At 39.8% G+C, this 13,176-nt stretch overlaps 2 protein-coding genes and 1 long non-coding RNA gene across 5 annotated transcripts in view; 2 read left to right on the top strand and 1 right to left on the bottom strand.

Moving 5' to 3' along the window:
• TMCO1 (transmembrane and coiled-coil domains 1) overlaps positions 1–7,997 on the bottom strand; it is a 65,264-nt gene extending 57,267 nt beyond the window's left edge. Inside the window, exons 1-2 of the mRNA XM_081491343.1 lie at positions 7,807–7,997; positions 7,317–7,394 (exon numbers count right to left, since the gene is read on the bottom strand). Coding sequence (XP_081347469.1) covers positions 7,317–7,394; positions 7,807–7,876 — 148 coding nt within the window. The 5' untranslated portion in view covers positions 7,877–7,997. The remainder of the gene's footprint in view (positions 1–7,316; positions 7,395–7,806) is intronic.
• Positions 7,094–13,176, top strand: part of UCK2 (uridine-cytidine kinase 2) — a 119,510-nt gene continuing 113,427 nt past the window's right edge. The window contains exons 1-2 of the mRNA XM_081491337.1: positions 7,094–7,144; positions 7,510–7,646. Coding sequence (XP_081347463.1) covers positions 7,578–7,646 — 69 coding nt within the window. The 5' untranslated portion in view covers positions 7,094–7,144; positions 7,510–7,577. The remainder of the gene's footprint in view (positions 7,145–7,509; positions 7,647–13,176) is intronic.
• Positions 8,139–13,176, top strand: part of LOC145506509 (uncharacterized) — a 30,702-nt gene continuing 25,664 nt past the window's right edge. For all 3 annotated transcript variants that reach the window (XR_014053981.1, XR_014053982.1, XR_014053983.1), the window contains exons 1-3: positions 8,139–8,213; positions 9,179–9,269; positions 9,688–9,810. This is a non-coding gene — a long non-coding RNA (uncharacterized LOC145506509). The remainder of the gene's footprint in view (positions 8,214–9,178; positions 9,270–9,687; positions 9,811–13,176) is intronic.

Below are 13,176 nucleotides of genomic sequence, written 5' to 3'. Positions count from 1 at the left end.
TTCTTCTTTTTTTGGTTTACTCATTTGTTTCGATGTAGTGTATTTTCCAATAGCTTGCTGAGATAAAAAATTTTAAGACCTTGCATATCTGGTAATTTTCTCAAAGGATCCTTTATGTCCAGTTCAATCCAATCACTCAGTCGTGTCCGACTCTTTATGAACCCATGGACTGCAGCATGCCAGGCCTCCCTGTCCATCAACTTCCGGAGCTTGCTCAAACTCATGTCCATTGAGTTGGTGATGCCATCCGACTATCTCATCCTCTGTTGTCCCCTTCTCCTCTTGCCTTCAATCTTTCCCAGCAACAGGGTCTTTTCCAATGAGTCAGTTCTTTGAATCAGGCGGCTAAAGTATTGGAGTTTCACCTTCAGCATCAGTGCTTCCAATGAATATTCAGGACTGATTTCCTTTAGGACTGACTGGTTTGATCTTCTTGCAGTCCAAGGGACTCTCTAGAGTCTTCTCCAACAATCACACTTCAAAAGCATCAATTCTTCGATGCTCAGCTTCTTTTATGGTCCAACTCTCACATCCATACATGACTACCGGAATATATTTTTATTTCTGCCATTTCCATGTGATTCTTTTTTATAGTTTCCATCTCCTGAAAATCTCCATCTGTTCATGCATGTTGTCTACCTTTTCTACCAGATCCTATAACACGCCAATCATACTTATGTACAAGTTCTATACCTGGGCCATCTCTAAATTTTGTCCCTATAAACTTTTCTTGCCTTGATCCATACCAAATTTTGAACACAGAATGTCAGAAGGGCTTATGTTTGCAATTAAGACATTTGCTCAAAGAGGGAATTTATCTTATTCCTTCCTGTTATGAATATCTAGAAAACAGTATCTACGCCCCTTCCTTGTATACTGCACTCATCATGGTAAACTCTATATAGAGCAAGCAATCATAAGTTTCAACTGATCGTATAAATGAAAATAATACATGCTCACTGAGTGCTTTTTTTTTTTTTAATTTAAGTATAGTTGATTTACAATGCTGTGTGAATTTCTGGTATACAGCAAAGTGATTCAGTTCTTTTTCAGATTCTTTTCCATTACAGTTTACTACAAGATATTGAACAGTTTCCTGTGTTATACATTAGGACCTTGTTGTTTATCTATTTTATATATACTTCTAATTCCAAACTCTTCATTTACTCCTCCCCTTCCTTCCCCCTTTGGTAACTATGGGAAATTTGTTTTGTTTGTCTATGCATGTTTTTCTATGTCTGTGCATGCTCACTGAGTTTTTATAAAGTAGAGGACATAAGACCATAAAAAAATACCAAGAGACTTTCAAATCACTGTCAACCTACCTTATACTTATCTTCAAAGAAAGAACATTAGTCAATTACATTAAAAAATACAACTATGTAAGCTTTGCCTGGCAACCATACTATTTTGAATTTAGGTGTCAGGTGAAGGAGACAATGTTTATAATACAGATAACTACTATAAATGAGGTAATTAATTGTGGACACTAAGGCAGCCCAAAATCTATAGAGTAAATTCATATTCATATAAGTATTTAAGGTATGAGAATATTGATCTAAACAAATTCAAAGTTAAATGTGCTTTATATTTCATAAGACTACTCCATGATACATATGACATGAAGAAATTTGTCTATGGATGCTGCTACATGCTGGCTAACTAGTTTATGATCAGAGAAGAACAATTTCTCACAAAGAATATATGTGGTGTTATGTTACAGAAATAGTTTATTCTTTAATCTATTCAACACACTTTTATCAAGCACTGAGAGAGATAATCCTTAGGTAGGTTGATAAGGAGTCTGGGGCCCTCAAGAAGGAAGAGGTTCGGGGTTCTCAAGGAGAAAAGGACAAACATTTTTTTTTCTACATTGCTTTGTCTTAGTCAATGTAACAATGAGGACACGTTTCTCCTTAACAAGAACCTTCTGACTAACCTTGTCATCTTATGATGTACATTGTGGGAGTGGGTCTGGTAAGACCTTTCTATTGTTATCTCTAATCTTGTTAATTTAAGATGTATGTGGTGAGAGTGGGTCTGGTAAAAGTGTATAAGGCCTTGATAAGACTAGTGAGTGAGGGCACTCTCCAATCCCCTTCTGATGTCTATGTCAGAACCTTTCTCTGTCCCTTTCATACTTTAATAAAACTCCTAAACAAAAACTCTTGAGTGGTCAAGCCTGGTCCCTGGTCCCGAAGCTAAATCTTCAGAGATCACAAATCCAACATTGTTCAACATAAGCTATCAGTATCAAATCTATGTCAGGCACTGTGCTAAGTACTAGAGATACAATGGCCTTTGCTCTCATAGAAATTATAGTTTAGTTAAGGAGAGGATATTATTCAAACAATAATAATCATACACAGATAAAATTATAATTATGACAAGCTCTCTAAGGAGAAGTAGCTGTATAAATTAGGGATCATGATAGGGGAGACTAAATAAGGCTTTGAGATCTGAAGAATGAGTAGGAGTTCATTATACAAAATGAGAAAGGAAAATTATCCCAGAGGAAAAAGTAGTACAAAAGCCCAAGTGCATAGTAGGAAAAAGCAAAATTAGTTCAGATGATGGCTAGAGAAAGAGTAGGGAAAAACATGATACAGATGTGGTCAGAGAGGAGACAGGGAGGCATATGACCATGCTGGACTTTGTAGGCCACACCTTTGTTCTCAAAGCAATGGGAAAAAATTGAGTGTTTTAAGAAGGAAAAGTAACATAATCAGATTTGTGTTTTGACAAATTACTCCAGGTGTTTCTGTATGGAGGAAATTTGATCAGCAGCAGGTAGACCAATGAGGAGGCTGTCACAGTAGACTAAATGAAACTTGATGGGAGTTTAGACTGGGTGATGGTGGTGGAAATGAAGAGATGTGGAAAGACTGAAAACAATTCAGGAGGACAATAAAGTATCAGGGCTTGACAACAGACTGCACATACAGGGTGACAGAAGAAAGTATCTGAATCAACAAATATTCATTAGACATTGAGCATGTGCCAACCACGGTTCTAGGTGTATAGGATAAATTAGTACACAAAAACGATTAAAAAAAAAAAGCATCCTGCTCCAGTGACGTGTCATTCTAGCAGATGACTCAAAACAAAACAGAGCAGGATAAAGCAGATGAGGAGTAGCAGTGGTAGAGGAGGTAAGCTGACTGCAGTTTTAAATAGGGTGGCCAAGTTAAGACTCACTGAGGTGAGCTCTAAACAAAGATTTAAAGAAGATATGAAGATATGGGCTTTCCTGGAACCTCAGTTGGTAAAGAATCGGCCTGCAATGCAGAAGACTCCAGTTCAATTCCTGGGTCAGGAAGATCCCCTGGAAAGGGGATAGTCTACCCACTCCAGTATTCTTGGGTTTCCCTGGTGGCTCAGCTGGTAAAGAATCCACCTTCAATGCAGGAGACCTTGGTTCGATTCCTGGGTTGGGAAGATCCCCTGGAGGAGGGCATGGCAACCCACTCCACTATTCTTGCCTGGAGAATCCCCATGGACAGAGGAGCCTGGCGGGCTATAGTCCATGGGGTTGCAAAGAGTTGGACATGACTCAGCAACTAAGCACACATGAGGGTTAGGTTAGCAGATCTAATAGAGAAGAACATCCTAGGTACAGGGCATAGCCATTAGAAAGGTCTTGACATAGGAGTGAGGCTGATGTGTAGTGAGGAACAGCAACAGGTCAGTGAGGGTGGAGCACAGTGAGTGAGAGGGAAAGAAGCTCAGAGCTGTAACTTGGGACCTCTGTAAAAACTTTGTGGTTTTTTCCTCTAAGTGAAATGGGACACCATCACAGAGTTATGAGTAGAGGAGGGACATGAACTGATATACTATAAAAAAGGATTATTCTGGTTGCTATCTTGGGAATAGACTACAGGGAAACAGGAACATTTGTTCGAGGTTATTATAATAATTCATGCAAAGGATGATGGCAGCTTAGACTCTGGTAGTTAGCAGTGGACATGATGTAAAGTGGTCAGACTGGATATATCTGAAGGCAGGCCAACGTACTGGATGTGGCTGTGAGAGAAAAATTAAAAATAACAACAAGAGGATTATGTCCTGAACAACTGGAGGGAAAGCATTACCACTGACCAAGATTGTGAAGGTTACATACATGATAGGCTTAGAAGTGAGGAACAAGAGTTCAATTTGGACAGGTTGGGTTTGGAGATGATTATTAAACATTCCAGTAGAATTAACAAGTTGATAATTGGATATCTGAATCTTGCATTAAGGATAAAAGACTAAGGACATACATTTGGAGGTCAATGGCAAATAGAGCACATAAATGAGTTTAGTAAAAGAGTGAGTACACACGCCAGTCAGAATGGCTGCTATCAAAAAGTCTACTAACGATAAATGCTGGAGAGGGTGCGGAGAAAAGGGAACCCCCTAACACTGTTCGTGGGAATGCAAACTAGTACAGCCACTATGGAGAACAGTGTGGAGATACCTTAAAAAACTAGAAACAGAACTGCCATCAGTTCAGTTCAGTTCAGTCACTCAGTCGTGTCCTACTCTTTGCGACCCCATGAACTGCAGCACGCCAGGCCTCCCTGTCCATCACCAACTCCCGGAGTATCCCAAATTCATGTCCGTTGAGTCGGTGATGCCATCCAACCATCTCATCCTCTGTCGTCCCCTGCTCCTTCCGCCTTTGATCTTTCCCAACATCAGGATCTTTTCAAATGAGTCAGCTCTTTGCATCAGGTGGCTAAAATATTGGAGTTTCAGCTTCAACATCAGTCCTTCCAATGAACACCCAGGACTGATCTCCTTTAGGATGGACTGGTTGGATCTCCTTGCAGTCCAAGGGACTTTCAAGAGTCTTCTCCAACACCACAGTTCAAAAGCATCAATTCTTCAGCACTCAGCTTTCTTTATAGTCCAACTCTCACATCCATACATGACCACTGGAAAAACCATAGCCTTGACTAGACAACCCAGCAATCCCACTGCTGGGCATACACACTGAGGAAGCCAGAATTGAAAGAGACATGTGTACCCCAATGTTCATCACAGTACTGTTTACAACAGCTAGGACATGGAAGCAACCTAAATGTCCATTGGCAGATGAATGGATAAGAAAGGTGTGGTACATATACACAATGGAATATTACTCAGCTATTAAAAAAAACACATTTTAATCAGTTCTAATGAGGTAGATGAAACTGGAGCTTATTATACAGAGTGAAGTAAGTCAGAAAGAAAAAAAACAATACAGTATATTAACGCATATATATGGAAGTTTAGAAAGGTGGTAACAATGACCCTATATGCAAGACAGCAAAAGAGACACAGATATAAAGAACAGACTTTTGGACTCTGTGGGAGAAGGCGAGGGTGGGATGATTTGAGAGAATAGCATTGAAACATGTATATTACCATATGTGAAATAGATTGCCAATCCAAGTTCGATGCATAAGACAGGGTGCTCAGGGCTGGTGCACTGGGATGACCCTGAGGGATGGGATGGGGAGGGAGGTGGGAGGAGGGTTCAGGATAGGGGACACACATATACCCATAGCTGATTCATGTCAATGTATGGCAAAAACCATTACAATATTGTAATTAGCCTACAATTAAAATAAATAAATTAAAAAAAAAGAATGAGTACAGAAGTTGTGGTACATACACACACATATTACTCAGCCATAAAAAGGAATGCATTTGAGTCAGTTCTGATGAGGTGGATGAAACTAGAACCTATTATACAGAGTGAAGTGAATCAGAAAGAGAAAGATAAATATCATATTCTAACACATATATACAGAATCTAGAAGAATGGTACTGAAGAACTTATTTACAGGGTGGCAATGGAGAAACAGACATAGAGAATAGACTTATGGACATGGGGAGAGGGGAGGAGAGGGTGAGATGTATGGAAAGAGTAACATGGAAACTTACATTACCATATGTAAAATAGATAGCCACTGGGAATTTGCTGTATGGCTCAGGAAACTCAAACAGGGGCTCATATCAACCTAGAGGGGTGGGGTGGGCAGGGAGGGGATATGTGTATACCTATGGCTGATTCATGCTGAGGTTTGACAGAAAACAACAAAATTCTGTAAAGCAATTATCCTTCAATTAAAAAAATTAATTAAAAAAAAAAGAGTGAGTATAGAGGGAAAAGAAAAAATTGGGTCAACCCCAGTAAGAGGTCAAGAAGAGGAACGAACAAGGAAATTGCAAAAGAATGACCAATCAACAAAAGCAAAACCAAGAATGTGGTGTCCTGAAAGCCAAATGAAGAAAGTATAGCAAAGTTTCTGGCTTGTACCACTGCAAGCAAGGAAGTACCATTCTCCAAATACAGAAATCCTAGAAAAGGATCACATGTGTGAAGGTAAAGATAATGAGTTTGGTTTCAAATATGTTGAGGTACCTTATCAACACTGAATAAGTGAAGGAACTGTAAACTGTAATTTGAAAGGTCTGGATTTGGTTTCTAATTCTTTGTTTGCTCTGAGACATTAACATGTCATTTAACCTTTCTGAGCGTCAATCTCCTTTTTTACAAAGGGAGAAAAATATTTATACAACAATATTTACACAAATGGTTGCTATGTGGATATTAGAAATGGCATGTTGTAAGAAAGAAGACTTCAAAATCCTATGAATACATACAGAAAAGTTATGGAATACAGAAAGTTAAGATGTGAAAGTTAATCTTTATAAGATAGAAGACTGAAAACCAGACCAAGCCTATAAGGAACCATCCACATTATACCTCTAGCAGCTCCCTCAGCTGTATCCTGTGGAATTCCTGTTTTATTTCAAAAACAACTCAACTTGCTCTTAATCCTTTTCTCAAATATTCCTTCAACCATCAGACCCAACTGAAAACTGGGCTTATCCCTAAAGACATTTAAACTCGACACCAATCATAATGACTTGATGTTCTCCAAACACATCTTACTAGTTTAAATTTCCACATTTTTTGCACATATGCTATCTTCTTCGCCTGGAATTCCTTCCCCATCTCATCCTCTGTCCAAATTCTAACTACCCAAGATGGATTCCAAGGCTCTCTGCATCACAAAGGCTTCCGTGGCCCTTCACAACTGAACGGGATATCTTCTTTAGAGCTACTACAACACATAACAAGTACCAGCCCGGGAGTCGCTCTGCTGAGGTTTGTAGTACATATTTTGCATAAAAGTCTTATGTTTCTAAATAGACTTCAAGTCGGATTCACCTTTGTATTTCCTATAAAATTTTATAACAGTTGGTGCTCCTAAAATACGTACTATGAACATGCACTTCAGTAAACCTGACTTGTTTCTAAAGGATGCTGGCATACTTACATTTTTTACTCTGTTTTTCCACTTCTGCCTTCAGTCTCTTGTACTTGTCTGTCCTGTAAACCAGGACCCAAGTTATACCTGAAACATTAAAAGCAGAATGCTAATAGAAATGTTTGGAACCGTCACAACAACCCTTATTAGTGGTTACTGTTAGATAAGAATGGATTTCGACTTTTTACTTTATATTCACCAGTGCTTAACAACTGATGTTCAACCAAAACAACCACGACACAATTCGAAGTTGTCGCCACAAACACGCAAATGAAATCTACCCTGGACCGGAGAAACCTGGCAATGGATTCCACAATGGATTCCCTCCCACTCCTGAAGGTAAGAGTCCCTTAAGTACAGTACATGAGACCCATCCCCACCGCCACCAAAGGAAGCAAGGCTCGTGACCTCTCCCTTGGAGGCTCGCGGGACCCCGGACCTAGGAACCTTCCCTTCCCTTGGGGTCTGATCACACGCCAAAAAAACCAGCTGCTCTCACCCTCGGCGAGCAGAGCCGTGCACACGGAGATAAAAACGATGAGCAGCGTGTCTGCGAACATCGTGCTCATCTCGCACTTCACTCTCTGCACTCCCACCCTCCGGGGGGAAGCCTTTGACAACCAGGGAAACTGAGGCGAAAACGATTTTCCTAGATTTCAGGACCGCGGAGTAACACACTCCCGTCTGTCTGACAGACAGGAAGCCTCACTTCCGCTTCCTGGGCGCCGCGCCGGAAGTGCTCATTCTGGCGTGCCCTGTTGCCGCGAGAATCCTGCGGAAACCGCGCTGCAAGTTTCTGGGGCGGATGGGCTGGCTTTCAGGCCCAACCTCGCGAGAGTTGGAGCTGGAGTGCCTGAGACCTAGTAGTAGCGGCGGGACTTCCTCCGGTAACGTCTGCTAGCTGGGGTACTGGGATGCTCTTTCTTTTCGCCCCGAGTGTCCGTGTTTCTGTCTCAGTCCCACATTTAAGGCCGAGTAGATAGTTTAGTTTCGGTTTGCCTAAAGTGGGGAAATTGGCTTCCAAATACACATATCTAAACTCTGTTTAGGTCACGGATTTGGGGCTGGAGGCGCGAACATCAATGAGCCCGGGGCCGCTGGCTTCCAAGCACTCCCATCCTAGCAAAGGAAAGAAAAACTTGTGCATATGATGTGATTAGAACTTTTATAGAGATGTGATCAGAATGCTGCGGTGACCTGGTTCAGGTGGTCAGAGGGAGCTAATGAAAGGAAGCAGTGGCTTAGAGGAGTCAGTGTTTTGGAGAAAGGCAAAGACACAGTCCTTGAAAATGCCTGGTGTGTAATTAGAGCAGTGAGCGGCATGTCTTAGGAGGTGGTCATACATACACTCAAATAACCACCATTACACAGGGTGGGATTAAGAAAATGGTGGGAGGTACTTCGAGTAAGGGAGCACGAACTTGATCTGAAAGGAACGATTGATGGATATAACCAGTTTACCTTGGAGAATGAGCACCCAGTTTCCAATATCTTCCCATTTTTCAAGAAAATCCCCAAATCCTGAGTTCTGTGAAATTTTAAATGTTCTATTATGTAAATGCTGGTAACTCATTAAAGGGCTTCCCTGGTAGCTCAGAAAGTCAAGAATCCTCCTGCAATACAGGAAAAATGGTTGAAGAAAGAAGTTGTCTTAGCAGCTTAGTTTCAGCCGGTTCAGCTTTTCCAGACTGATTATGTCTATGTGAGTGTGTATGAAAAGCAGAAAGCTGGCTGAACTATCTCCCTTTAACTTGTATTTTCTATTCTTTGTTCTTTTCTCCTAAACACCAATGCACTTTATTTATAATTTCCCTGTAACAACTGTATTTGGCCTTTATTTCTTATATATGCATTTCTTGTCTCCTCTTTAGACTTAGTGTGCAGACATCCTGTTCCTTTTTAATGACATTGAGCTTCTATGTGTGTGAGGATCACTGGTAGACACTACAGTGATTGGAAACGGTAATTAAGATACTATTCCTGACTTCCTTGGAAGTTACATGTTATAATAAGATGTAAGAGAGGTGTTGACTAAAAAAATACAAAATAAATAACACCTTACAACCTCAAAGTGTTCGGAAGTCTTTCTGAGGCCTTAAGCCCTGAAGGCAGTCAAGAAGCTCTGAGGGACTGCTCCAAAGGGTTATGGGAGGAGCCAGGAGGAGTTTTTACAACAAAAACCAGATTGGAAGTCGAATGATCACTGCTAATTAAAGAAAAACCAGACATCTCAAGTTAATGAATTTAGCCATATATGGGAAGATGCACGAGTCTGGGCTTATTGAAGTTATTCTTTTGATATGGTATCTAGGTCCTTAACTATCTAGGTCCAGTATCCTGTTTTGTTTTGTTTTTTTAACTCCTTCCTGAATCCCCTCAGGGTGCACCACTGGGAACTACTGCAGTGGCTGACAGCTTGGTGGTGGGCAGCCTGTTTGTCTCTTTCCTGAGCTCCCTCAGGGCTGAATAGTGGCTGATGGCTTGTTGGCTGCAACATCATGAGGCAAGTGACATTTTACATCCACAGAGATGTTCATAAAATGTTAATGAGCACAGATGAGGGCAAGATTGGCTCTTTCTGGAGGAGCTGGAAAAGTTTCATCCCATTTGAGCTATTCAACTTGGATGGTTTTTATTCAGCTTTGTATCACCCATGGTAAATGTTGAGGTACAACAGAGCATGACCTTTGAGGTTAGACTTGGTTTTCTCTCTTGATTTCCTTTCTCTCTTTTTTTTCTTTTTTTGCCATCATGCCACAAGACTTGCTGATTGAACCTGGGGCCAGGCAGTTAAATCACTGAGTCCTAATCACTGAACCGCCAGGGAATTCCCCATACCTGGTTTGTAGTACTTGCTTTTCCACTTAATTGACAGCAGTCATTGAACATATTAACATCTTTGAGCCTCAGTTTCCTTACCTGTAAAATAGTAGTAGCATCAACTACATGAAACCATTATGAAGATTAAATTATATTATAAAACATAAAACTGTGGCACACACATTTGATCAAGTCCAACATGCTATTATTTTATGTACTATTAAGAAAGAAAATAACTAATAAAACCATGATTGTAAAATACATCTCATCCAGAGGTGTTAAAATGTAATAAAAAGCATTTAAATTATTCCTCAGTTAATATTTACTACAAAACTGTCTACTGTTAGGATAACATTTCCTTCTCTGTGTGTGTTAGTTACTGAGTCATGTCCAGCTCTTTGCAACCCAATGGATGCATAGGAGCCTGACAGACTCCTCTGTCCATGAAATTCTCCATGCAAGAATACTGAAGTGGGTTGCCATTCCCTTCTCCAGGGTATCTTCCTGACCGAGGGATCGAACTCTTGTCTTTTATGTCTACTGCATTGGCAGGTGGATTCTTTACCACCAGCACCACCTGGGAAGCTCTCTCTAGGGCAATGATGTGACCCTCTTGCTGAAGAATAGTGCTACAGGCAATTCAATGACATCTTTATTGCAAGCTACCAGATTCCTTTATCATGTCTTTAAGCGCTCGGTTGTACTAATTTTTAGGTTTCAAAGTTTTGTCCCTGAAGACCACTCCAAAAAGTCATTGTCCTGCTCTAATTTCTATGACTATTACAAGGCTTATGTCCTGGGACTTCCTCTCACTCTTCTCTAGGATAGGAGTCACTATTTCCTGGACCCATATCTTCTGCCTTAGTTTATATATATATATTTTTATGTTGTGGTACAACCTCAAGTAACTTTCTGTGAAAGGTAAGTGGGAGCTAAACTTCAGTGTTCTTACATTATTAGTAGTAATAATTATATTTACTACTAGGCTCAGCATTGTAAAAGATTGTGAAATTAAATCCCTTCTCAACTGAGGTATGAAAGAATATGGTCTTTAGGTTTAAATTGTAACCCTACTTCGTGCAACCTGTATTATTCTAGAAAGTGAATTTAATTACTCTGAGCCTCGTTTTTTTTTTTTTTAATATGTGAAATGGAGGTAAAAGTATCTGCTTTCCAATTACTATGAGGTTTATATAAGGTTAGGGGCAAAGTTCTGGAGTCAGGCTACCTGTCTTCAAGTCTTAGCTTCACCACTCAAGTAGGTGTGCACTTTTAGGGAACTTGGTTTCCTTAAATGACATAATAATAATAGCACCTAAGTCCAAAGGGTTTTCAAATTATTTGAGTAGAATATTTAAAATAGTATTTGGCTCATAGAAAGTTCACAGTAAGTGTTAACAGTTACTATTATTGGTTCTTATTGAACCACCTAGCACATAATCCTTGGACTAGCTTTTTCTCATTCTATTCATTTTCCTGGTGACCTTGCTTTCTTCAATAGCTTCAGTTACCATCTATCCACTGGTAGCTGAAATTTTTTTTCTGATTCTCAGACCTAGTATCTAACTGCCAACTAGGCATTTTCATGTGGATATTCCAAACTGAATCTATGCAGTTCTTTCACCCAAACTCCAGTTTTCTCTTCTTCCCTTATACTTACATATATACTTACACTTCCTTTATATATATAAATATATATATATATAATTATTAAGTCTTAAAAAAGACATTCTGGTACATGCTACAACATACATGAGCCTTGAAGACATTATGCTGAGTGAAATAAGCCAGTCACAAAAGGATGAATACTGTGTGATTCCACTGTGAGGTACTTAGAGTAGTCAATCCGTAGACATAGAAAGTAGAATGGTGGATGATCAGGACTGGGAAGAGGAGAGAGAGAAGAGTTATTGTTTAATAGGCACAGAATTTCAGTTTGGAAAGATGAAAAATTCTGAAGATGGATGTGGTGGCTGATTGTTGTACAGCAATATGAATGAATTGGACTCTTGTTGACTAAGAGGGTTAGTCCATTCTTTCTAAGGGATTCTTACCCATAGTAGTATACATAATGATCATCTGAATTAAATTTGCCCATTCCCATCCATTTTACTTTACAGATTCCTAAGGTGTCAGTGTTCAGTCTTGTCATCTCCTGCTTGACCATTCCAATTTACCTTGATTCATGGACCTAACATTGCAGGTTCCTATGCAGTATTGTTCTTTATAGCATTGGAATTTACTTTCACCACCAGACACATCCACAACTGAGTGTTGTATCCACTTTAGCCCAGTTGCTTCATGGTTTTTGGCTTTTGTATTTTTTTAGCTGCTTCATTCTTTCTGGAGCTGTTAGTAATTGCTCCATTGTCATATCTTTTTGCCTTTTCATGCTGTCAATGGGGTTCTCATGGCAAGAATATTGGAGTGGGTTGCCATTGCCTCCTCCAGTAGACCATGATTTGTCAGAACTCTTCACTATAACCCATTTGTCTTGGGTGGCCCTACCTGGCATGGCTCATAGCTTCATTGAGTTATGCAAGCCTCTTCAACATGTCAAAGCTGTTATCCGTGAAGGGGGAACTATACCCTTAGACACAGTTAAAAAGGTAGGCTTGATATTGTGCATATGGTACCATAAATTTTAAAAAGATTGTGTTAATTTGGACCATATCGAGAGGATATGGATCAGCAGAATCTTTTGATCCTTGTGGGAGTGTAAATTGGTACAGCCCCCTTCAAAAGTTTGTCATTACCCTGTAGAGATAAACATTTGCGTACCCCGTGACCACCATTTTGCTCCTAGGTATATACCCAAAAGAAACTTGAACAAGTACCAGGATATATACGAGATTGTTCATATGAGCATTCTCTTTAATATCAAAATCTAAAAACAACCCAAATGCCCATATACAAATAGAGGATAGATAAATTAGGATATATACTCTAGATTATACAGTACTACAGTTATAGTACTTAATAATGGGCTTTCCAGTTGGCTCAGGTAAAAAATCTGCAATGCAGGAGGCACGGGTTTGATTCCTGGGTC

This window comes from Giraffa tippelskirchi, chromosome 5 (assembly GCF_054371585.1).
Source record: "Giraffa tippelskirchi isolate mGirTip1 chromosome 5, T2T-mGirTip1v1.2.pri, whole genome shotgun sequence".
Classification (NCBI taxonomy): Eukaryota; Metazoa; Chordata; class Mammalia; order Artiodactyla; family Giraffidae; genus Giraffa; species Giraffa tippelskirchi.
The sequence above is the reverse complement of the archived record's forward strand: the minus strand, read 5'-3'. Positions and strand labels throughout refer to the sequence as shown.